Raw genomic sequence first — 26,621 nt, 5'->3', positions numbered from 1 at the left:
TTGGAATTGTTATCTCATGGTCCATCTAAATGCATATGTTTTCTCAGACAGAGACGCTAGAAATATGTTGCTTTTACCTTCACTTCCTCAAAAGCGTAAGAATGAAGATTATACTTCAGAACATGCCTTTTTTTTTCAGGCCCAGATGACAATCTTCTACTTATTTACATCTTCAGTCCGCATCAACCTCTTCCCCGCAATGCACTTTTTAAATCGCCTCCCTGCTGTGTAAAGTGGTACCTCCTCTCTTTGGCCTAAAATAGTCTCTTTATGTCTCGAGAAGTTTATTTTGGCTCTAGTGTTCTGGAATTTGATTATGAAGTCTGTATTTGTTTTAGCCAGGCCCTTACTGATTTTATTGATTTCAATTATATTCCTTCTTAACATTTTTTTTTTCTGCTCTGAAATCCTAGTATCTGGACTATATCCGGTCTGTAATCTTGGCTGTTTAGCTCCCTTTTTCTAGATCTTCTAGACCTCTGTTCAGGGCTCATCACAAAGGAGTCCTGTATCGAGCCAAATCCATGCGAAGGGAGGGCATGGATGAAAGAAATACCCGTTATGTCATAGAACGTGTTGTCTGTGCTCCTATTCCTAACAGGGAAACCACTTATAATTTCAGCACCCAATCAGAGTAACTACTTCTACTGTCTACACGCACATAAAAAATGGCTTAATCTATGCAAAATCATTTTACAAATATGGCCAAGAAGCCACTGGCCCCAAGCACACTGCCCCTGAAACTATGTATGTTGGAAATCATTTTCAATGCACAGCAAATGGTGTGATCGATCCACCTTTCTGTTCTATGTAAATTTGTTTTATTTTTGATAACGAAGCCTGGAGAAATGATTCTTGAAGCATCATAACAGCATTGACTGACAGCTCCCTAAGTGCTGGGTCTTTTATAGCAAGCGTAATTGACAGCTCGTAGGTAAAGAGCATATGTAGATGGATTGGGTCCACATCGAACACAGTGGGGGAAAATACCAAAGAAGATATTTGTTCTATTTGTTATTAATTAAAATTCAATTAATATTGTAAAATATACGCATTTGGGGAGAGTAGATTTACTTATAGGCTGAGACAGATTCAGTTTTTAAACTGTTATAGAAGCTTCATACATAGTGATTATGTACTAAAATTACCTCTCATAAATATTTTTCCACTCCAGTGACATTTGGATTCCTCCTTTCCTAACTCCATGTACACTGCTTATTTAGCTGGGAGTGGTCTAGATAATAAAAACTTTTTAAGTTGTAGATTGAAATTTCACTGAAGTTGTGTGGTCACCTGCCTGGGTAGGTTAAGGTAAAAGTCTGGCCCCATTAAAAATGAGACTCCGGCAATGCCACTTCTGGGTATATACCCCAAAAAACTGAAAGCAGGAATTCAAATAGATAATTGTGCACTCCTGTTCATAGCACCACTATTCACAATAGCCAGAAGGTGGAAATAACCCATGTGTCCCTCGATGGATGTCTGGATAAACAAAATATGGAATATATGTACAATGGAATATTATTTACCCTTAAAAAGGAATGAAATCCTGAAACATGCTACCACATGGGTGAAACTCGAGAACGTGATGCTAAGTAAAATAAGCCCGAATGGACAAATACTGTGTGATTCCATTTATACGTGGTACTTAAAATAGCCAAATTCATAAAGACAGAAAGTGGGATGGTGGTTACCAGGGATTGGGAAGAGGGTGACTGAGAGGGGTTTAACGGGGATGGAGTTTCAGTTTGGGAAGAATGACATGTTCTGGAGACGGATGGTGGGGATGGTTGCACAGCAAGGTGAACGTACTTAATGCCGCTGAACTATATACACTTAAAAAGTGTTAAAATGGTGAGCTATATGTTATGTATTTTTTAACCACACATGCATACAAAAGATGTAGGAATCTGCATGGTCAGACCAGATGGTCAAGATAGAAGAGTACTGACACTGGATGAGATGGAATGGAATCTGACAACAGCAAGAACTGTGAATGAAGCTTCCTCTCACTCCGAGATGTAGTACAGGTCTGGACTGGGACCCAAGAATTTGCATTTCTGATGAATTCCCACGTGTATTTGTTATCTATTGCTGCATAACAAATCACCCCATATTTTAGTGGATTAAAAGAACATACATTTATTATCTCATAATTTCCGTGGACCAAGGGTCTGAGATTAGTGGTTCTGGCTCAGGATCTCTCATGAGGTGGTAATCAAGCTGTTGACTGGGGCCTGAAGTCATATGAAGACTTGGCTGGAGGACCCACTTTTAGGATGGCTCACTCCCATCGCTGTTAGCACGAGACTCTAGTTCCTCACTAGGCAGATCTCTCCGTATGGCTGTCTCACCACACGGCATCTGAGTTCCCCAGAGTGGGTACTTCAAGAGACAGAGAGCAAGCAGGAAGCCAGCTTCTGTGACTAGTATCCAAAGTCTATTCTTCAGAGGCCGGTCATTAAATCCAGCTCATATTTAAAAGGAAGGGCTCCACCTTTTAAAAGGAGGAGTACCGGGGCCCCTGGGTGGCTCAGTGGGTTAAGCATCTGCCTTTGGCTTCGGTCATGATCCCAGGGTTCTGGGATCGAGTCCCGCATTGGGCTCCCTGCTCAGCAGGAAGACTGCTTCTCCCTCTCCCTCTGCCCCTCCTCCCGCTAATGCTCTCTCTTGTGCTCTCTCTCTCAAATAAATAAAATCTTAAAAAAAAAAAAAAGGAGGAGTACCAAAAAATTGTAGACATTAAAAAAAAAATACACTAGGTATATTCTCGGGGCTGCTATAAGAAAGTGCCATGAACTGAGTGACCTAAACAACAGAAATTTATTGTCTCACAGTTCTGGAGGCTGGAAGTCCAAGATCAAGGTGTCAGTAGGGCTGGTTTCTTCTGAGGCATTTGAGGGAAAATTTGTTCCAGATCTCTTTCCTTGCTTCGTAGCCTCACGTGTTGCATGGCTTACAGTTTACAGATGGCCATCTTCTTCCTGGAGCAACCCTTATTTCCAAATAAGTTCACAGTACAAGGTACTGGGTGTTGGGACTTCAACATCTTTTAAATTGGATCCAATTTAACACACAATATAATCAGGTTATGCTGAAGTTCCTGCTCTGGGGACCATACTTTTGAGAATCACTGGTCTAATCCACCCCTTGGTTACACTAATGAGAAATGTAGGTTTTGCATAAGCTAAATGAACCACAAAGTGTCAAAGAGTGAGTTTGTGGCAGAGTTCAGATAATAACACATATTTCTTCCACACTCCGCGTACTTTCCATGAACCACAGAGTGTTTGGTCATCTTTGACCCAAAGTTCTGTGAAGATTTCAGTTATGTGTGAACCCATGAAGGCTTTGTGCTTTTTCTAGGTTAAGGTTTTTCATGGTAACTCACAAAATTCTGTCATTTCAGGAATCCTTTAAAGAGGGGTGTGTGTGTGTGTGTGTGTGTGTGTGTGTGTGAATTTTCTGGAAACTCCATCATTCATCATTAAGCTATCGACACAGGGAGGGAAAAGAGAGAGGGTAGGAGATGAAGAGGAGATGATGAAGGAGAGAAGAGTAAGGAAATGGGATTTGAGAAATACGGGAAAAAGAAATAACATTTGTACTGATTTATACTCCTGCTGTAGCCTGACACATATCCTGGTGTGAGTCACGGTGGGAGGTGAGATGAAATCAGCTCTACCTGTTATATGTATCTATATTTTTAGAAATTCAAGGATAGAAATGAACACCTGTATATCCACCAGTCATCTAAAGACAAAAAACATTGCCAGAAACACTGATGCCTCTGTGTGCCCTGCCCACAACAACCTCTCCTTCCTTCCTGGGTTATTTACCATTCCCAAATTGGTGTTGATCATGCTTTTGCTTTTCTTTATGGTTTTCCTACAGAGGGATAGACCCTTAAACAAGATCTTGCTTCATTTTACCTGGTTTTGAGCTTAATGTAAATGGAATCAGACTAGGTAAGTATATGCGACTTCCCATCCATATTGTGTAGCTGTGATTCATTCACTGTCATTGACATCCATCCATCCTCTGATCCATAGATAGGTTACTTTGTTGTTTGTGTACTGATGTGTGTCTGCTCCTTGGTGAGTTAGACACAGAGGCTACACCAGGTGGAGTTGCCCGAGATCATGGGAATCTTTCCAAACCCGTGTCTCCCGGAGCAGGAGTAAGCAGGTTCCTTTATTAGGGTTTGGGATGAATATTCAGAGGGGGAGGTCTCTTCATCACATGTAATGGTCAGGCATAGAGTTATACATTCCCACTCAGAAAACATGCCTATAAATATGTTGCATGTTATGTTAATGAGACTTATGTCCCTCTCAGGGTGGGGATTTTAACATTATAATGAAGCTCAGACACTTTATGACTCATCTGCACAGAGGTCTGTCCTGGGGGGGCGTGGTCATACTAAAATGGTTTTTTTTTTTTTCTTGTTCCAGCAATTCATTAGTTTCTACAAGATAAAATTTATAGTTAGGTAGAAGCTTCCAGGAGTTTCCTGAGTTCAGGGTCTTGCTGATGACATAGATACATGTCTTCTGGTACACTGTGCAAGAATTTCTGCAGGGTATATACCTAGGATTGTAACTGATGGATTGTAGGCTGTACTCCCCTTAATACCATTGATTGGTTGGTTGATTTCAGGAGGGCTCTACTACTACCCTCCCACCAGAAGTATCTAGAAGTTATTGCCATCTCACATCTCAGCAGCACTTGTTAGTTCAACATTTCGACTACAAGCTGACTTTAGAACCAGACTCTCACATTGGATGTGACTCCACCATATTGGACTTTGGGGACTTTATGATCCCTGTGCCTAGGATGCCTGATGCCTCTGACATAATTGGTGCTCAGGGAATGAGAGGAAAACTAAATGAACCTAAGCTTTAGCTGTGCAGTAGAACTACAATTTCTTTTCATATTTTAAATATTTACCCGCACATTCCTGATTCCAACCTTTCCTTCTGACTCCAAATTATGTACCTAATGTCAACCTATAGTGGTATATTTGTTCCAAACTCAAAGGCTACACAGGAAATTTCATGCAGCAGTCCAAGTATTGCCCCTAGAGGTGGGAAGTGTATTACATTCATTTACTGTAATCTAATGAAAGAGTGTAACATGAATTTTAGAGAAAAAATGTAGAAGAAAAACCTCTACAATTCCTAACCTTAATTTCTGAACTTAGTTCTTATATGTTCCAAAATGTCATTTTTTACAGAAATAGTAAAAATTCTACTTTCACATACTTATTTGATTGTTTTCTACTTAATTAAATATCCACAATTAAGTTAAAAACATTTTTGTGACAATGTGCAGGAACTATTGTTTAAAGGCATCTATTTTAATGAGCTATAAAGATTTGGTTCCCAAATCCTTGTTTGTGAATCTCTGCCAATTTCTTCTTCTTTTTTTTTTTTTTTTTTAAGATTTTATTTATTTATTCGACAGAGATAGAGACAGCCAGCGAGAGAGGGAACACAAGCAGGGGAATGGGAGAGGAAGAAGCAGGCTTCCAGCGGAGGAGCCTGATGTGGGGCTCGATCCCGGAAGGCGGGATCACGCCCTGAGCCGAAGGCAAACGCTTAACGACTGAGCCACGCAGGCGCCCCTAATGAAAGTTATATTAGCCTAAAAGGGAACAACTGAACAACAGAGTGAATTTTCAATACAAGGAAATGCATTCCATTTAAAAGAACACCTTTTCCCCCTGGGATTATGTCATTTCTACCGTTTTAATGACTAAATGTGTTTTAAGCAATGATGGTGTATGTATTTGCTTGACAACTTTGTGTATTTGTATTTTAATTTTACTGATCCTTCAATTCTAAGTGTTTGGAAATCCTTTCAGGGTGGCTTACTGCATCATTTAAAATGTATTTTGTAGAAAGCACCCTGGGAGTTACTCTCAAGGGCACACAAGTCTCAGAAAGCAAAGTATACTCATTTCTATTCTATGACCGTGCATTTAATTCTGATTGGGTTTCAAGTAAGGCTTAACGCTAACACTATGGGGAGAGGCGTGCAAACACCGCTAAGACTGTTTCATCCTCACCCGCGAACGTTTCGCCTGCGCGTTACACAGTTAAACAATAGAAGTGTGAACGCCATGGAAGGCAGAAGGCCATGGAAGGTAGAGTGGTCTGGAGGGAGGTGGAGACTCTGGACCCTGAAAATGTGGAAAGGTAGAGAGAAGGGGAAACCCATAGTAGAAAAACATATAGGAGCCAAAGCTTGGAGTCAATTCTTGCGTGAGCAAGGAGAGCAGCCTCTGCTTTGGAGTAGGGTGAAGTCAGACTGCAAAAGGAGGTACGGGCGGGCGGCGCGGGTTCTGCTGTTCAGGGACAGCCGTCTCGAGGTGCAGCACTGGGCCAGGGAAGTAAGAGTTGGTTAAAGAGCCACGTGGAAGTCGTACCAAGACAAGGGCAGAATTCAGCAGTTGCGGGAGGGGAAAAAGGCCCAGAGCTAATCCCACCACCACTTCAGCTTGGGGCTGCGACGAACCAGGGGGTGGAGTCGGACACGCCCCGAGGGCTCACACACCCAACCAGCGACGAGCCGCCCCGGACCGCGGAACACGCCCCCCCGCTTCTTCCCGACAGCCCCTGGAACCTAGCTCCCACCGGCGCCTGCGCAGGCCTCAGGCCCGCCCCTTCGCCCTCCCGCCCGGGTTTCCGGCAGCCAAAATGGCGGCACCCTGTGTGTTCTGCGGTGCAGCAGCTTCCTACCGGCTCTTTCTCGGAGGTAGGGTTAGCCTCGCCCGGAAACAGGGTGTCTGGAAAGCCGCGGCTGCTGAGTTGCAGACAGGTACCGGATTCCAGGTAAGGGAGAAGTGGAAGCGCTGGTCCGTGTAGCGCGAGGATGTGGAGCCGGCGCCTGTATCTTCCCTTGGGGTCTAGCGTGCCCTCAGACAGGGACTTAAGGGTCTGGAGTATTTAGTAGAGGTCTGAGGTTAAGAGAAGAGGAGTGGGTATTGGTTTGCAGCGGCCACTCGAGGTTGTTTCTGGTTTTCGCAGGGTTCAGTGAGGGAGGAAGTTATCTACAGACGGAACTAGAGCGACACCCCCCCCCTTTCCTTGAGTTGGCTGCCAACCTAAGGGGAGTCTGTGGCTTAGGTGTGATGTAGGGTCCGGTCCTTCCCGCTTGCCCCGCGGTCCAGTGGGAAGGAGGGCTGTGCTGGAGGAGGTGAATGCGAACTGGACTCCTGCAGTAGTCTGGAAGACTTAATGGAGAAAGTCACACAGTGGATAGGATTGATAGTGACTTTAAAAGTGCCCTGCATCTGTGCAGTTTCTGTTTTCTTAATTTTCCCGACACCTTGTCTCTGGAGAGATGGAGACCAGAACTTGTATATTCCTTTACTCTTGAGGGCAGTGAGAAGCCAAGATTCCAGCTTCGCGGGAATCAGTTGGGTGATGGTGCATTTGCTGATATGGGATCTCAAAAGGAGGGAAAAGTTTTGAGAGGGAAGAAAACGAGATTAGTTTTGGATATAATTGTGTTTATTATACAGTTGTAATTGGGATTTCCACGTGGAGATTTCCAGTAGGCCCAAAGATTGACAGGTTTATAGTTCAAGAAGAGATCTAATTTACAAGTCCTCTGTTAATTTGTGGATGGTAATCGAGGCCTTGGAAGTGAATTCAAACACCTATTGAAGGTGTCCTGAAGTGGAATAAGTAGAGGGACAGGGCCCTGAAGGACAACAGTTAAGGAAGAAGAAGAGCCTCCCAGAGACTGAGAATGAACTGCCAAAGAAGTAGAGGGAAAACCAGACAGTGTGGTGTCATGGAAAACAGGTGAACGTTTTAAGTAGGGAAAGTGATTAACAAGTACCAAATATTGTAGAGAAGTCAAATATTATGATATAAAAACTATTGAAAAGAATGCTGTATATTTTTGATCATCTTTCTTTTATATTTTAACCTAAATCAACCAGTCCATGTATTCATTTATCCATCATTTATTTTTTAATACTTCTTAAAAAGGTTTTATTTATTTGAGAGAGAGAGAGAGAGCATGAACATGGGGAGGGGCAGAGGGAGAGGGAGAAGCCGCTCAGCCGGGGAGCCCTACTTGGGGCTCCATCCCAGGATCCTGAGATCATGACCTGAGCCAAAACCAAGAGTCTGATGCTTAACCGACTGAGTCACCCAGGTGCCCCTTAATACTTTACTATTGGAAAATATGTTGGAAGTTTTTTTTTTTTTTCATGCATCTCTTTTGAGTATATTTTCCCTGTATATGCTTAGTTAGCTCTAAAAGAGGCTATAGCATATAGAATGTTTTTATTGCTGACACTTTATGTGTGTTTGTGGGGGGTGGGGTGCTAACTTTCCCTCCCTCCCTCAAACTCCAGAGTCTGTATTCTCTGTCTTTCTCTGTCTTCTTTTTATCATATGCATGCATATGTGTCAGTGGTAATAATTGATGGCCATTTGTTTTGTTTCCATTTTCTTACCATTAATAAAATGTTCAGTAAACATCCTGTAATAATTCTTAGGTACTGTTGCTTTTATTTGTGTAGGAGAGAATTCTAGTTGCAGTTACAGCTGCAAAGTATGTGTACATGTTAAATTTTAATAGATACTTCCACATAGAGTTCCAGGAAGGCAGTAGCAATCCTCACTCCATCATTGATGTATGAGAGTGCCCCTTTTTCTACTGGGATTAGGTATTTTTTTCAGTAAGATGGGTGAACAGTGATTTCTCCTTGCTACTTTAATTTTCATTTCCCTGACTTGAAATAAAGCTTTTAACCCCTCCATATGGAAAATGTTTACTGAGCACTTTACTTGAGCCAGGCACTATGAAGTAAACAAATCATTATCAAATAATTACCAGACAGTATTGACCTGTAGCCCTCTCCAGGGATGATCCCGAGACTGCCGAATCCCCAAATTTCTTAGTATTGTCACGGTTTATGTTTTACTACATGAAGTGGAACTCACATATAACCAAAAGACTTAACTGACCCCAGTCTGACCCCTACTATTAACATATATATGGTTAAAGACCTTTTTTTCTGGCACAGAGCTTGCCTGTCTTAAATATTCATACTCCTTCACTTCCATCTCTAACATTAATAGTTATATTTTTCTTGGGCCACCTGGGTGGTTTGTCAGTTGGGCATCTAGCTCTATTTGGGCTCAGGTCATTATCTTAGGGTCATGAGATCAAGCCCTGCCTGGGACTCTGCACTGGGGGTGGAGCCTGCTTATGATTCTGTCTCTCTCTCTCTTCCCCTCTGCCCCACACTTCCATGCTCAGAAAAAAAAACATAGTTACATTTTTCTTAGGGGCCATGTTTCATAAAACAGTGGAATAATAATAAATACATTTCATACAGGGTATTTTTGCATTTTGTTTATAAGTGTGTCCTAGGTGGTGATCTAAATAGTAGTTATTACTGGGTCACAGGCAAAAAAGTGAGTGCCACATGGAAAAAGGAACACGTTCTGTTAAACTATGACTCCTTGTGCTCAGTTGGGACCCTCACTAGCAGACTTCCTCTTGTGTACCACTCTTGTGGTATACATGTTTTGTATTAATGCCACCACAATTGCAAATACCTAAGTGTACCAAATTTGGGATGGAGGAGGGACTCGTATTTGTGAATGGTGAAACTTCAGGTTATAAACCCCTGAATATCAGGAACCTACACTCCGCTTACCATGAGGTTTACAGAGGTAAATAAAGAAGAGCACAGAACTGCAGTGCCTATGCAAATGAGTTGAAATGGGTGGAGTGGTGGGTGGCTTCTCAAAAGGAGTTGATAGAGTCTTCAGGAGCAATTAGGAGTTCCATGAAAAAAAAAGAGGTATTCTGTTCTATGATGATGTAATAGGTATAGAAGGGACAGATATGTACAGAGTCAGTGGATCTGGCAGCAACAACTAATTGGTTACAGCAGTTATAATTGGTATAATAATTGGTGCAAGAATGGTGAGACATGACGAAGTTTGACAGGGCCCAGATTATGATCTGCTTTGGTATACTAAAGTACTTGAATTTTTTTTAAATCTTTCATTAATGAGAGTAGCACTGGCATTATAAGCAGTTGACAGTCATAGTGTGCTACAAGGGTTATCCATGCATTCTTAAATCCTCTTATCAATATAATGTAAGAATGCTTTATGAAAAATTTATGACTTTTTTAAAAAGGTTATTTTATATATATAGAGAGAGAATGTGTGTGTGTGTGTGTGTGTGTGTGAGCGGGGGTGGGGGTAGGGGGAGAGGAAGAGAGAGAATCCTCAAGTAGATTCCCCACCCCCTGTTGAGCACGGAGCCCGACATGGGCCTCGATCTCAGGACTCCGAGATCATAACCTGAGCAAAACCAAAAGTTGGATGCTTAACTGACTGAGCCACCTGGGTGCCCTTGATTTTTTTTTTTTTAAGATTTTATTTTTAAGTAATCTCTACACCCAACATGGGGCTTGAATTCATATCCCTGAGATCAAGAGTTGCACGCTTTATTGACTGAGCCAGCCAGGCACCCCTATGACTTTTATAATAAGGAAAAGCAGTAGACCAATTTTCTATTTTGAAAGCTAGTTTTACCAATTATCAATGATATGTTTTCTTAATTTTATTTTCTACTACACACTTAGTGCTTAAACTTTCCCTGTTTACTGAGTCAGTACACCCCTTATTGAATTGGACTGTCTGCCAAAGAACGATCAATGGCATTTGGTGGCTTAGGCCTTGTGTATTTTGATTTTATTGTAAAAACGTTGTTCTTGTCTTAAGTATGTGTTTTTTTCATCTCTCATCTTACGAGCTCCTAGAGGTTATAATGTCCTGTATTTATCATAGCATCCAGTTGGTTTATGATAGGGTCTTAATAAAGTTTATTGATAAATTGCTTAAAAACTGTTTGAAACTAAAAATTGACTTGCATTTGTATCAAATGCTGTCTGCCTTTCTATAAATTAGTTACGTTTTCCCCTAGGTAACTTTGAATTTTTAAAAAATTCTGTTTTATTAGCAATGGAAATTAAAGCCCCTTTGATGGGATAAGTTTTTTCTTTTGAGATCTCACCCTGTCCTTTTAAGGATAGATTTATGTACTAAATCTACTTGTATTATGCTTCATTGTTGTAAGTAGGATGATGAATTAATTAGTTATTTATTGCTGCCTAACAAGTTACCCCCAAATTTAGCAGCTTAAAACAGCAGACGTTTGGTATCTCATGGTTTCTGTGGGTCAGGATTGCAGGCACAGCTTTGCTGGGTTTTCCCTCAGGGTCTCCCATAACGTAGCAGTCCAGGTGTTGGCTGTGGCTCCAGTTGTCTCAAGGCTGGAGGGTGGAAATCTTCCTCTCACTTTGCTCATTGTGGGTGTTAGCAGGATTCATATCCTGCCAGGCTATTGGACTGGCTGTTGGCTGGAGGCCACCCTCAGTTCTTGTCACGTGGGTCTCTGTAGGGCAGCTCACCACATCTGGCTTCCGTCAGGTTGATCAAGAGAGGGGGAAAAAGAGGGAAGACAGTCTTTTGTAACATAAATTTAAAGGTGACATTCTGTCACTTCAGTAGTATTCTATTCATCAGAAGCAAGTTACTCAAGCAAGTTACAGAAGCCCACACTCAAGGGGAGGGGACTGAACAACAGGATGAATACCAATGGTAGAATCACTGGGAGCCATCTTGGAAGCTACCTGCAACTATGAAAGACCCACATTTACTTCTTTTTTATTAACTAAGTGTCTTGTGTGTTTAGGTCTTTCCCCTACAGCTGGTTTGTAAACGTCTTGAGAAAAATAGTATAGCCTTTGTATCCCTCCTCTGATCCCACTGATACCTCCTAGATGCTCAGTGATCATTTCCTGAATTTAAACATGTGAAGAGTTCTTACATATAGGGATATGTGCACGTGTACATGTGTGTACATGTGAACACCTGCCACACTCCTTTTTGCCGGATAGATTAGTAACTTAAATAAGAAAACTGCAATTTGACCGTGCTTCATGTTTCCTTCTCTCAGTGTGGCAATATTCTCATTTAACACCACTCAATTCTGCTTGACAGTTATTTTGGTTAAAATTCAGTAGATAGCCCGACCCATGGTGGTTGCTTAAATTTGTTAAATGAACATGTAAAATAGTTTACCTTTTAGAATTTTATTATGAAAAATGAAGCATGTTCAAGCATTTATAGAAATAGAATACTATAATGAACCCTATGTGTAAGTCAACTGGCTTCAACAATTATTAATATATTCCCAGTCCTGTTTCATCTGTCTCCCTACCTTTTTTTCTGTAAGCTTTTATGTAAATCTCAGACTTCCCATTATATAACTTAATATATACTTGAATGTACATCTCTTAACAGGTAGATTTTAAAAGAAAAAAAAAAAAAAACATGGGGCACCGGGTGGCTCAGTCGGTTAAGCGTCTGCCTTCGCTCAGGTCCTGATCTCAGGTCCTGGGATCTAGCCCAGCATCTGGCTCCCTGCTCAGCGGGGAGTCTGCTTCTCCTTCTCCCTCTGCCCCTACCCTCCACTCGTGGTCTCTCTCTGAAATAAATAAGTAAATCTTAAAAAAAAAAACCAAAAAACGTAGCTTCCATGCCACTATGCACATATCTGACAGAATGAACAATAATTTTAATATCATCTGTTACCTATTCCATGTTCAAATTTCCCTGGTTGTCCCAGCAATAATTTTTTTATTGTTGGTTTGTTCAAAGCACAATTCAAATAAAGTCCCTATATTTTATTTGATTGGTAAGTACGTTAAGGGTCTAAATTTATAAGTTTGTGAAAAGAATATAAATGGTGAATTTTGCTCAAGTAATGTAGTAGATTTCCTTGTTTGTTTAACCTGGTGTCCATTTCCCTTTCACCAGGGCACTCCTATTTTCTCAGGAGGAATGAGTTCTTCCCCACTGGATACAGTCTGGAAGAACTATAATCTGGGGCATGTGACCCACGGTAGCCCCATTAGATAGTCCCTCCTGTGAGATCTTGAGCAGAGCTAAGGACAGTTGGAATAGCATTTTATCTTAATGGCCACAGACTTCTTGAATGTGTTGTGGATCATTGGAGTTTCTGTTTTGTAGCTGTCTGCTTCAAGTATGGTCCTGGGCCCGTTAGTCTTCTAAGAAATGTCTCTTTTGCTTAAGCAAAGTCATTTTCTTTTGCTTGTATCCGGAGACCTCTAGTTGATAAAAATATAGACTCATTCAAAAAGGTTACTATCCTTTCTCTGTTGGTGTCCTTATATTGTTTCTTTCTGTCCATGTTCTCTCTAATCTGACTTTAGTCTTTACCTTTTTTTTTAATTTCTCAAAGTATTTTTTCTTTTGCCTTTTCTATTCAGATTAATGGCACATTCTTCTTTGTTCCATTTTATCCAATTGAACAAAAAGGAGACTCCTTAATACTCGTAATATCATTAAAGTAGTGTGTAGCACTGGCATTTGGCCAAATTTGGGACATCACTGCTCTGTCGGGATGTGTCTGCTTCTTTGGCAACCCGCTTGATTGAAATTATAGTTGTCTGACCCACTGATTATCTTAAAAAAGAAACAAATCTGTCAAGTTGTATCTATACCAGTCCATAAAAACAAAGTGTGAGGAAAATTCTCTGTCATAGCTTTTCAGTTAGAATTAGAACCTGTAGAAAATTTTGTGGGGTATTTGTACTTACCAGCAAAGCACGTTCTCTGCAGGAATTCTGGCTATTTGTAGCTAAAGATCTAGTCGATTCCTATTCAGCCTCATCTTTCTTAATCGATTGTACTAATGAATAATGGACTCTTTTGAAAGTAAATATTTTTGTGTGAATCATTGCTGGAGTGATTTAGAACGTTTATAATCTATTAGTAGTCTGCTACTGATGCTGTGATGGCTTTACAATAACTAAGAATTTCCAGAATGTTATATTCTTAGGCAGTGTATACAAATGTCTTTGAAAAGATCCTAAAGAGATTTAATGAAAAATAGTAAGTAGGGACTTTTTAAAAAATCCCTTTGTAAATGAACACCAGTAAAAAATTTTTACAATTTTTTAAGCCTCGTTTATATTAAAACAAAGAAAGCCCTACATGTCACAAAGGCTGAAGAATATAGACAGACGCAAGATAATTTTAAATCAAGTGAAGAAATGAATCTTCAAGCCAATAATCAACTCTTTCGCTTGAGGTGATACTAAAATGTTGTCAGAACAAAAGAAAAGGAACAGTGTGGGAGAGAGAGATGAAGAAAACACAAAGGAATATCTACTCAACAAAATGGAAGAACTATTTTACTATCACTGCTTCACACTGTCAGGGACAGTCTTAAAAGGTTGGGTGAGGTAGAGCTGTATGAAACAGGAGGTAAGACAAGAAGATACGATTAAAGAAATGGTTAAGGAAAGAGTTTTGGAGATAGACCAGTGAAGCTAAAAATTCAGAGTGGCTGCAGAATTAACACTGCAGAAAACAAAAAAACCCCAAGGAGCGAAGGTTTAAAAATCAGACAGAATGCAGAACAAAGGGATAAGAAGTAAGATTGAGAGAAGCTGATATGGATGGAGGACAGAAAAACAGATAATTTCTATGGTTGAAGAAGAAAACAATAAGTAAATGAGAATTCAATGAGTATTACTTTCTGAAGTTAATAGGAGAAATAATTTAAACATTTTATTCGGAGATATATAGGTAATCATTACTAAAATAAAAGCAGGCTGTCTGATGTCTAAATTGCCAGATCAAAAGACAAATATAAAAAAACTACATACCATCTAGCAGAAGAAAGAAAACAGGAATGAAAGCATAAAAACAATAAAGATAAAATAAGATGGAAAATGAGACGGTATCTATTAAGTCCATTTAAATAGGATATTCTCATGTATTCAAAAACCTCAGATTGACTCAAACAAAACCTAAAGTGATTCAAAATTTAAATGAAAAATATGGGCTGTGATATTCCAGGAAAAGGCAAAGGGAAGTTTGAAAGGGTTGCAATATTACAATTCAATAGAATTAAATTTAAGGTAAAAGTATTGCCTGAGAATGGAACACTTTATAATTTGAAGGGTACAATTTGCCTTACGATAGAACTCTTCTGAACTAATTAGTACATTGAATGTACCACTGAAACATACAAAGGAAATATATAGGAAACAGGAAGATAATTAATAAAATATTATAGCTATTGTATGGCTATAGATTCATAACTGTTTCTTTGGTATTATTCTCCTGGCTCACATCCAGTATAAAGGAGTACTTAAATTTTTTTTCTTACTTTCTTCCTTTAATTGTTCTGTCGACTTTACAACCACTGTATCATTGCTCTTTGAATATGAAGTATTCAGTCCATCAAACCTGTCCCCCCTTACTCTGCAGACCCATCTCTTGTCCTGTTTCATAAAAATAACGGCCATAAGACATAAGTAATCTTACCTTTCCGTCTACTTTCCCTCACTAACTGTGGTGTTTCTTTGCACAGGAAAATAGATGTTTCTTATTCTAACACTAATGCCTGCCATTTCCCCTACTTTGATGGTGTCGCATCATGTCCCATGCTGATTATTAACAGACGGCATCTCCAGCTCAGATCTCTCCTGTGTGCACACCCACAGAGCCATCTGCCTCCAGGACACCTATCTCTCCCGGGATGCCCATCAAACATCTCAAACTTGTCATGCCCCAAATTGAACTCATCCCTTTCCTCCTAATCTTACTCTTCTTTAGAACTCATTATTTCAGTGAGTGGAAGTCTCCTGTATTCACTGGGAGGCTCATTTCTCCTGAGGGCTGTGGTTGGTGATTGGTGGGAAGTGTAGTGGGGTCACCTGTATTACGAATGGGCTGTTTTAGTTATGGACTAAAACATTTTGTCATATGACTTACGAAACCAGCAGTGTAATCATCCTTTCGGCAGTGGAACATTGGGGAAAATCACCTCTACTGAGTGACAGCTGCTTTCTCCTCCAAATCCATAGCTTTGCCATGATTCTTGGGGTAGACAGCATTTTCTCTTTACTTTGAATACAAGAAGCAACATCTTCCCATGTTCAAAGAAAACATGAAATCGTTAAAAAAAAAAAAAAAAACAAGCAAAATCCTGGAAAAAGTAAAAATGTAATAAGATGGTGAAACTCTTGAGATGAGGATTTGGTGCTGTTGGCGCTAGCTGTGGCGAGGAGAGGTAGCAGGGGTGTACAAAGAGGCTCTAAAAGGGCAGGCTAACTGTACGTAAGCAAGTCTGGGTCATGTTTTTACTGATTGAAAGTGACACTGTATCTTTAGAGCATCTTAAGATTCTTGATTAATAATATAAAGAGAGAAACTCCTTTGTGCTCCCCTGAGGAAAAATAAACTATAAAGTTTCATGGAATTTTAAATTGCCCTGTCTTACTCATTTAAGAGTATCAAGAAATCGTTTTTTTTTTGTTTTTTTTTTTAAGATTTTATTTGTATATTTGGCAGAGAGAGAGACAGCCAGCGAGAGAAGGAGCACAAGCAGGGGGAGTGGGAGAGGAAGAAGCAGGCTCATAGCGGAGGAGCCTGATGTGGGGCTCGATCCCATAACACCGGGATCACGCCCTGAGCCGAAGGCAGACGCTTAACCGCTGTGCCACCCAGGCGCCCCTCAAGAAATCATTTTAACACTATTTTGCTTTGTAAGAGTTTAAGAACATAATTTTTACTATTAATAGGGTAACGTAATATTTGTCCTGTATTTTTTCTTCTGCTTTTTATTGTAACTATAGTGACAAATTATTACAGTTACTTGAATCTCTGATTCTCAAAGGGTTAGGCAATGGATGAGGCAGGGATGGTGTTGATGGTGGTGTGTGCGAGAGAGAATTTATGTTAATTGAAAGGGAAGTGAATGAGTTACTAAGAATTACAGTTCTTAAGGTCTGAATTGCTTAAGGTGTTTAAAATTGTTGGGGCTGGGATGAAAGTCGAGAACCACAGATTAAGATTTTGAGAAAAGCCAGGACCAGAAATATCTGTTCTAGTTATATCCAGCTACTGAATGTGGCTGAACAGTCATTTGAAAGCATTTTTCTGGTTCTTTAGCACCCTTTATTGTGGGCGAACTATTAATGCCTCGAGGGGAAATTCCTAGCGCTACAGCCTGAAAGGATCAACAGCCGCAAGCGTGGTATCATTACTGATAGTTTAAAGAGATGGGAAAGCCCGGACTTACTAAGTTAGTGTATTGAACCAAATTAACGATGAATCTTGTCAGTGCTTAGTGAAGCAGTTCCTTCACTGTATCAGCTTAAAATAAGGACCACAGAATAGTCTAAAGCTAAGCTAAACTATTATTTTAAGGCATTGAAAGATGAACCCTAAAACAAGGTGACTACCAAGAGCCCAAGCGTGCTGTCCGCCATACATGCTCCTTCCTTCCCTCGGTTCTGTCTGCATGTGCATTTGCCTTTTTAAGGGAGTGTCATTTGACTCTTCATTGACTGCGTGTCAAATACCACAACTAGTTGACATTGACCAGTCGGTATCAAATGTGGATGTTTGTGGTAGATGAGGAGGTAGCATATCACTTACAGGTATTTGGGGTTCTAATGTGTTGAAATGCCAGTAGATTAAACTACTGTGTAAGCAGAGGCTTTTAAAAGCAAGCTTTTGAGCGGAGGACAGTTTTAGTGAACAGCTTTCTTAACAGGCCTTTTACCTGTTTCCAGACTCTTGCCAACTGAGTACTATAATAAAGACAGTTGTTTGAACACCCTGTTTTATTTAGACACTGTTGCCTACTAGATCATTATTTAATTTAAAACCTTTTCCCTTTTCGTTTGTATTTTTTGCTAGATATTAAGGCTGAGGCATACCACAGGTGTAACAACAAAGAAAAATGTTGCAGCCTTGAGACATGAAGCTTACACAGTGGATTTTATTAAAAAGCAGATTGAAGAGTTCAACATAGGAAAGAGACATTTAGCCAACATGATGGGAGAAGATCCAGAAACTTTCACGCAAGAGGATATTGACGTAAGTGCCGTTACTGTGTTGGGAAAGTAATTGCTGTAGAGTTTATGGTTTATTTGTTTTAGAGGGAGAGAGAGCGCGCACACGCTAGCAGGGAGGCGCAGAGGGAAACTTAAGCCTGATGCAGGGCTCCATCTCATGACCCTGAGATCACGACCTGAGACAGAACCAAGAGTCGGACCCTTAATGGACTTAACGGACTGTGCCACCCAGTTTTAATCAAACTGTCAGAATAAGGACAAATGCTATGTATTGCAAGTTGGAACCAAGGTTTCAAAGAGAGATGCTACTCTGTATTTGAAGTATTATGAAGCATAGTGAGTTTTAGATTTTAATGAGAAATGGATAATTTTCTTGATTCAAGGTCTTTGGAGCCACTGTGAATGCTCATACACAATTTGGAAAATTTATCCTATTGTGGAGTCTTAAATTCAGCTTTCTTACAAAATGGTAAAACAGATGGTAATGTAAGTCTAGTGAAGTTTACAGGAAATCCCATAAGTAAACCTGAGTTGAGTGTTTTTTATTATCTTAACTATATTTTTGAATTTTCAAAGTGAGGCGTTATTCTAAATGATTCGAGAATTAAAATTAGAACTCTGTTATTGTTCGACTCTTGAGTTGTTCTAGCCCTGAAAAGTAGTAATAATAAATAATACTTTTTTTGCCAGATATCCTAACATAGCTAGCAAAGGTACATAAAATTTAACCACTTTGAAGCTTGTTCTAACTTTTTAAAATTTTATTTCGAATTCCAGTATAGTTAATGTACAATGTTATATTACTTTCACCTGTACGGTAGAGTGATTCCACACTTCCATACATCACTCAGTGCTCATCACGACAAGTGCATTCCTTAATGCCGGTCACCTATTTCACCCCCCCACCCCCTCCCCTCTGGTAGCCATCAGTGTGTTCTGTGTAGTTTAGAGTCTGCTTCTTGGTTTGTCTCTCTCTCTCTCTCTTTTTTTCCTTTACTCCTTTTTTGTTTTTTTTAGTTTCCTAAATTCCACATATGAGTGAGATCATACGGTATTCGTTTTTCTCTGACTTCTTTCACTTAACATTGTACTCTCTAGCTCCATCCACATCATTGCAAATGGCAAGATTTCATTCTTTTTTATGGCTGAATAATATTCCAATGTGCATAGTTGTGTGTGTGTGTATGTATCACATCTTCTTTATCCATTCATCTATACATTGACATTTGGACTGCTTCCATGATTTAGTATTGTAAGTAATGCTGTTACAGACATAGGGATGGGTGTATCTCTTTGAATTAGTGTTTTTGGGTTTGGTTTGGTTTGGTTAATACTAAGTAGTCTGATTGCTGGATCATAGGGTAGCTCTATTTTTAACTTTTTGAGGAACCTCCGTACTGTTTTCCACAGTGGCTGCACCAGTTTGCATTCTCACCAACAGTGCACAAGGGTTCCTTTTTCTCCACATCCTCGTCAACACCTATTGTTTCTTGTGTTGTTGATTTTAGCCATTCTGACAGGTGTGAGGTGATATCTCATTGTAGTTTTGATTTGCATTTGCCTGATAATGAGTGATGTTGGAGGATCTTTTCATTTGTCTGTTAGACATCTGGATGTCTTCTTTGGAGAAATGTCTCTTCATGTCTTCTGCCCATTTTTAATTGGATTTTTTGTTTTTGGGGTGTTAACTCGTATACGTTTTTTATTTTTGTATATATATGAGATATATATATATAAAATATATGAAGAACATATATATGTGTGTATATATATGTGTGTGTGTGTATATATATATGTATATGTGTGTGTACACACACACACACACACACACACACTAATCCTTTATCAGATATGTCAGTTACAAATATCTTCTCCCGTTCTGTAGGTTGCTTTTTGGTTTTGCTGATTGTTTCCTTTGCTGTACAGAAGCTTTTTATTTGGATGTAGTCCCACTAATTTATTTTTGCTTTTATTTCCTTTGCCTCAAGAGACATATCTAGAAAAAAATTGCTATGGCTGCTGTCAGAGAAATTACTCCCTGTTTTCTCTTCTAGGACTTTTATGGTTTCAGTTCTCACATTTAGGTCTTTAATCCATTTTGAATTTCTTTTTCTGTATGGTGAATTACCTAATCCAGTTTCATTCTTTTGCATGCAGCTGTCCAGTTTTCCCAACACCATTTGTTGAAGACAGTGTCTTTTTCCCATTGGATATTCTTTCCTGCTTTGTTGAAGATTAATCGATCATATAATTGTGGGTTTATATTTGGGTTTTCTATTCTATTCCATTGATCTATGTGTCTGTTTGTGCCAGTACCATACTGCTTTGATTAATACAGTTTTGTAATATAACTTGAAGTCTGAAATTGTGATACCTCCAGCTTTGTTTTTCTTTTTCACGATTTCTTTGGCTATTCAGAGTCTTTTGTGGTTCCATATAAATTTTAGGATTTTTTTGTTTTAGTTCTGTGAAAAATGCTGTTGGTATTTTGATAGGGACTGCATTAAATGTGTAGATTGCTTTGGGTAGTATAGACATTTTAGCAATATTTGTTATTCCAGTCCATGAGCATGAAATGGCTTTTCCATTTCTTGGTGTCGTCTTCAATTCATCAGTGTTCTTCAGTGTTTTATAGTTTTCAGGGTGTAGTTCTTTCACCTCTTTGGTTAGGTTTATTCCTAGGTATCACATTATTTTTGGTGCAGTTGTAAATGGAGTTGTTTTCTTAATTTTTCTTTCTCCTGCTTCATTATTAGTGTATAGAAACTCACAGATTTCTGCACATTGATTTTGTATCCTGCAACTTGACTGAATTCATTTATCAGTTCTAGTAATTTTAGGGTTTTCTCTATGTAGTATCATGTCGTCTACAGATAGTAAAGTTTTACTATTTCCTTACAGACTGTGGATGCCTTTTCTTTCTTTCTGTTGTCTAGTTGCTATAGCTACAACTTCCAGTACTATATTGAATAAAAGCGGTGAGAGTGGACATCCTTGTCTTGTTCCTGATCTTAGGGGGAAAGCTCTCAGTTTTTCCCTGTTGCATATGATGTTGTCCGTAGGTTTTCATTTATGGCCTTTATTATGTTGAGGTATATTCCCTCTAAACCTGCTTTGTTAAGGACTTTTATCATGACTGGATGTTGTGCTTTGTTAAATGCTTTTTCTGCGTCTATTGAGATGACTATATGGCTAAATCCTTTCTTTTATTGATGTGATGTATCATGTTGATTGATTTGCAATATTGAGGTACCCTTGCATCTGGGAATAAATCCCACTTAATTGTGGTGAATGATTTTTTTTTACTGTATTGTTGGATTTGGTTTGATAGTATTTTGTTGAGATTTTTGCATCTAACTGATACTGATCTGTAGTTTTCTTTCTTTTTTTTTTTTTTTAAAGATTTTATTTTTATTTAGTTGACAGAGAGAGACAGCCAGCGAGAGAGGGAACACAAGCAGGGGGCGTGGGAGAGGAAGAAGCAGGCTCATAGCAGAGGAGCCTGATGTGGGGCTCGATCCCACAACGCCGGGATCACGCCCTGAGCCGAAGGCAGACACTTAACGACTGCGCCACCCAGGCGCCCCTGATCTGTAGTTTTCTTGTATGTCTCTGTCTCACTTTGATATTAGGGTAATACTTGGCCTCATTGAATGGGTTGATAGGTGTTTTTTTCTGTTTTTAGAAGAGTTTGTGAAGTGTTGGTATTAATTCTCTAAATGTTTGGTTGAATTCATTTGGCCCTGGGATTTTTTGTGGGTAATTTTCTCTATGCTGTTTGCATTTAAAACTGGTGCTTCTCTCTCTCCTTGTGACCTGTGTGTACCTGAGTAACTCTTCTGAGCAAGGGGATCCCACTACCCAGCTGAGTTTACTACCTTTTGGGGTATACATGGAGCATATTTAGCTCATTGAAAGAAATGGAATTGTTCAACAGTTTTGTAATTCTGTCTGAGAAGATAACCATTTTCATAATGTTAGTGTTTAAAATTATATGTTGTTTGGAGTGGTTAGTTCAGTGCTTGGATCTTTAATCAGAATATTAGTTTGGGTTGTTAAAAATATTTTCAAGAGGATTTAACTGCTAGGTAGTATACATGGCCTATAATTTAATTTATTTTACCTGGTTGAAAGCCTAGGCTCACTGTATAATTTTCACATTGGTAAGTTAGGTGCTAGTGTATTACTATTACTGTTACTATTACTAATACTGTTAAATGCAATAAGTAAAATCTACCATAATTTGAATTCTTCACTAGTTCTCTGATTGCCTTTGTCACACAAATCTTCCATCCCACCTAAGACTGCGTGTTGAGAACAATAGGAATACTCTTGCGTATATTGATTTATCAGTGTGTGATTGACATCAGAGGTGGCGTCTTACCCACGGGTTGAGATTTTTGTCTCACCCAGCACACTGCCGCACGGAAGTGTTACCCCTTTCCTTGACACCTGTAACGTAATTCTGCTGTGTTAGACTTTCCTGTATGTAATTGATCTGCCTCGCTAAGTCTCACACTTTATATCAATTAACTGTTTGGGCATTTTATTAAATTTAGTGGGCGGTCTTTGGCATCTACATGGATGTGAAAGTGAAGGGGACAGTGACAATCAACTGTTACCAAACCATTAAAATTACATACCCATTGCGGTTCCTGGTTTTGTGTATGTTTTCAAAACTGTTATTTTTGTTTGTAATTTGGCTGTTTATATAACCTGAAAGAGAATATATAGCTAATGAGTCTTATGTAGCGTTTCCATACTGACAAAATGCTTAGTTATTTCTGAAGACAAAACCAAATAATTTGATATCCAAAATCAGGAAAATATTTTAAGCTTCCAGGTAATTTTTTGGCAGTCTGTCATGATTTCTTTTATATATTTAGAAGTTATAATGCTTTTTGTAATGTGTTTGGCTTTTAATATAGAATTTAAAACCAGGTACAGTAATTTTACTCTTTATATGATCAAGAAATTAGATATTCCACAGAAGTGAAGTTTCTAGATAAGGGAAACCTATTTTTAATAGTTATTTGTAATGAAAAATATAACCACTTATTAAAAACCTCCTATATATGTTCAAGGTGCTGTCTGGGAGCCTGATTTATATTACCACATCCAGTCCTTAGAAAAACGTTGTGGGGTTGGTATTTATTGTTGAGGAACCCAGAGCTGTACAAGGTGCTTCCTATATGCAAACTCTGTTTTTCTGCACTTTCAAAGATTAATTTTTTGGGTAACATTTTCTAAAATAAATGTGTTCTCCCCAACTTTATTTAGTATAGTGAATATAGTTTAACCTTACAGTGCCTCAGCGTATTGCATGGTGCACTGGGTGTTATACAGAACTAATGAATCATTGAGCCTTACATTGGAAACCGGGGATGTACTGTATGGTGACTAACATAATATAATAAAAAATCATTAAAAAAAAAAAAAAGAAAGAAAGAAAATAATGAAGTAAGAACTTAGAAGAAAAAAAAAAAAACAAAAAAAAAACCTTACAGTGCCTCAGGATTTTCCTTTTAGCATGGTTGTTAAGCTGATACCCTGACTAGGGCTTGTAGTTCCTGTTTGTCCCTGTACTGAATGGCCTGGCCATGCTCTAGTACTGATTCCTGCTATCTCCTTTCCTCTGTGTGGCACGGCTGCCTCTGGCTGCTCTCACCTTCCAGCCTTCTGGCATAACTAAACTTGTTAGGCCTGTGAATTAAAACTAAGAGCCCCTTGGACTTAGCGTGAGGACCTGTGTGCCCTTCCTACTAAGTAAAATGATGAATTTATGTCATCTGTTTTAGCTCTTCATCGGCATTTTTTGTGGATTTCTAGTTCAGAACTTTATTCCAGAAGGTTAAACTTGAATAGAAATCTGTCCAGCATATAGAACGTGTGAAAATTATACCTAGTTAATCTTACATGCTAGTGTTTCTTTGAGTTATAAAGACTTTTAAAAAGAGTACAGATATGGGTTGGTAAAATAGAAGGCATATGACATAAAATTACATCAATAAGAATAATTGTCACTTTTAATATTTATTTAAAAGTGACATTTATTTAGAAGTTTATTAAAGCTGCAGCATTGTATATCTACTAGAATTGTTTTTGCAGAATTACTTTTTTATATTTAATGTTCAATCTTGGTATTGCATTTATATGAAAAAGTTATTTTTGGTTTTTGAAATAACAAATTAACTGGAAAGAAATTAGTCATGGGCAAGTACAGATTTTCTCCATTTTAGATAGTTTCATTTTTGCCTAATATTTTAAGTTCTTTTGGAGAGAAAGAAACCACCTGTTGCACTTCCCCACTGAACCGCTGTGACGCCGCCGACCACCTGTGGCAGATCTGGCAGGAGGAAAGGCGGGTGCCCTCTCATGGTCAGTAAGTAGTGTATACGGTGACCTGCAAGTAGGGACATGCACGCTGTGTTTGAAAATACATCTTAATGCTGTGGCTCTCAACTCGCGTTCCTCAGACCTTCACAGGTTACTGCCAAATGTTCATCAGCGTGTAAAAAATATTTTTGGCTCTCACCGTATAGTTACCATGAGGAGGATTGAACTGTCAGATTGAACATTGCGCTGAGTGGGTTCTGTAATTCAACTTAAAGCAGTTACAGTTTGGCCAAGGGAAGACTCTACGTGTTTGGAGACTGTAAAGAAATCAGCCCCAGAGCCTGTGAGCCTGTGACCGAGGCGGGGCTGCAGCGGTTTCCCTCAGTGACCCAAAGGGAAAGCCTGGGCCAGTGACATTGTAACACTCTGTTATGCTAGAGCAGACACTGGGTGACAGTGATCTCAGAATCATGCTGTCAGCGTAGAAAAAAGTTGAGAACCACTGCTATTTGCATTTTCCTTTTTGAATTAAGTGGTATCAGTTATCAATTTTAACTTGGAGACATCTCAGTTATATTAAATATTATGGATACAAAATTGCACTTGCATTTACTAATGTCTTTATTTGGGAATTAAAAGTTAAGTTCTACATTACTATAGAATTTCAGGAAAAAAGCCAGCAAATTGATATATAACACTGCTGAAGTCTACCAATTACTTTTTAATTGGTATTATAGACCTCATTCTGAAACCAGAATGTTTTATTCTCCTAAGTGTGAATATGCTGTATGAAGTTTCTCTAATTGATTTGCTGTGCCCATTCCATTTGATGTATCATTTTTCACAATATTTCATAATTTGTGCTCACTTCTAATGAACAGAGTCGTTAGGACAGGCATGTCTAAGTACAACTGACAGCTAACATTAGGTGCCAGATGCAGTTTATAAAGCTATGTAGAACTGTAGAGAACAGTTTAAATAAATTAGCACCTGTACATTAGTCTCACTTGCTGGTAATTTATAAGCGAATCAGTAGAGATGACATTTAGGTAAGTCATTGATCAAGTTAACAGCTGCAAACCCACTGCCCAGCTGGGATACCTAATTAATAGAGATTGCATTCCTGACCCAGTGCTCCTCCTGGGTTGAGCCTGCAATCCTTTTATACTTTGATTTAAGCCTAAGAATGTAGTTAAATACTTTGCCTTCATTTTAGGGAACCCTTGAATTACTGGTATTCTAGTTAAAAATCTGAAAATGTAGGAAACATATTTAGAAAAGGAGAATTGCCTTACTCCATGACTTATTTGGATTAATTTTTTTTTAATTGACATTCTTACTTTTGTCAGCACTTTTTTGTTTTAAAACAGTGCTGTGGTCTAATACATTTTTAAAGGTTTCTATACTTACCATTAAATGTACACTCCACTTATTTATTTCCAAAAGAAGCATGGTTTTTGTGTTTTGTTTTTTTGTTATTGTGACAACCAACCGTTGAACCTACTTCATATATGAAACTACTTCATATACGAAATTTTGTCAAATGTAACATAAGTTTAAAAACACCGAAGAACTTTGCCATGTTGAATTCCATACAAATTTCAGAACTTAATATAGGAAAGCTAGAACTTATTATTGGAAAATGCTCTTTCTTTCTCTCTCCCCCATCCCGGCCCAGAGTTTCTTCTGAGTGAACTTCAGAATGAACAATTACGTCATTAATCTTGGCAATGATTTGGTATCTCTTTCAGGTATATATTCATGGATATTGACAATACAGGGCTACATCCAGAATCTGGTTCCTAGGCTGGGAAAAGGTTCTCTTGAAACACAAATGCTAACCTAAAACAAACATTAGGCTAGTAGTACTGTTTTCAAGCTTCTTGAAGAATTGAGTCCTAACTGTTAACAGAGTTGGCCCTTAAAAACACAGGGGTTGGGGCACCGACCCCCTGTATAGTCGAAAATCCGCATGTGACTTTTGACTCCCCCAACACTTAAGTACTTACTAACAGCCTACTGTTGCCTGGAAGCCTTACTAATAACACAAGCAGTTGATTAACACATATTTTGTATGCGATGTATATTAAATACTATATAATTATAATAAAGCAAGCTAGAGAAAAGAAAATGTTATTAAGAAAATCAGAAGGAAAATACATTTACAGCACTGTGCTGTTTATTAAAAAAAATCAGCACATACATGGACCCGCAGAAGTTCAAACCTGTGTTCACAGGTCAAATGCATATATTTTTGTCTTTGTTTTTGTAGAAGAGCTGGGTGTTTCTGAGTTTACATAACCGTGTTTTACGTAGATTGTTTAGAAGTGAAAAG

At 38.8% G+C, this 26,621-nt stretch overlaps 1 protein-coding gene across 1 annotated transcript in view; it reads left to right on the top strand.

Annotated features, from left to right (window-relative positions):
• Window positions 1-6,636: 6,636 nt before the first annotated feature.
• The window catches only part of MRPS9 (mitochondrial ribosomal protein S9), a 63,486-nt gene continuing 43,501 nt past the window's right edge, over window positions 6,637-26,621 (top strand). The window contains exons 1-2 of the mRNA XM_026515672.4: window positions 6,637-6,836; window positions 17,793-17,972. Of these exons, the coding sequence (XP_026371457.1) occupies window positions 6,702-6,836; window positions 17,793-17,972 (315 nt within the window). The 5' untranslated portion in view covers window positions 6,637-6,701. The remainder of the gene's footprint in view (window positions 6,837-17,792; window positions 17,973-26,621) is intronic.

Source organism: Ursus arctos, unplaced genomic scaffold (genome assembly GCF_023065955.2).
Source record: "Ursus arctos isolate Adak ecotype North America unplaced genomic scaffold, UrsArc2.0 scaffold_8, whole genome shotgun sequence".
NCBI classification, from domain to species: Eukaryota; Metazoa; Chordata; class Mammalia; order Carnivora; family Ursidae; genus Ursus; species Ursus arctos.
Note: the sequence above shows the minus strand (reverse complement) of the source record. Positions and strands in the feature narration are given on the sequence as shown.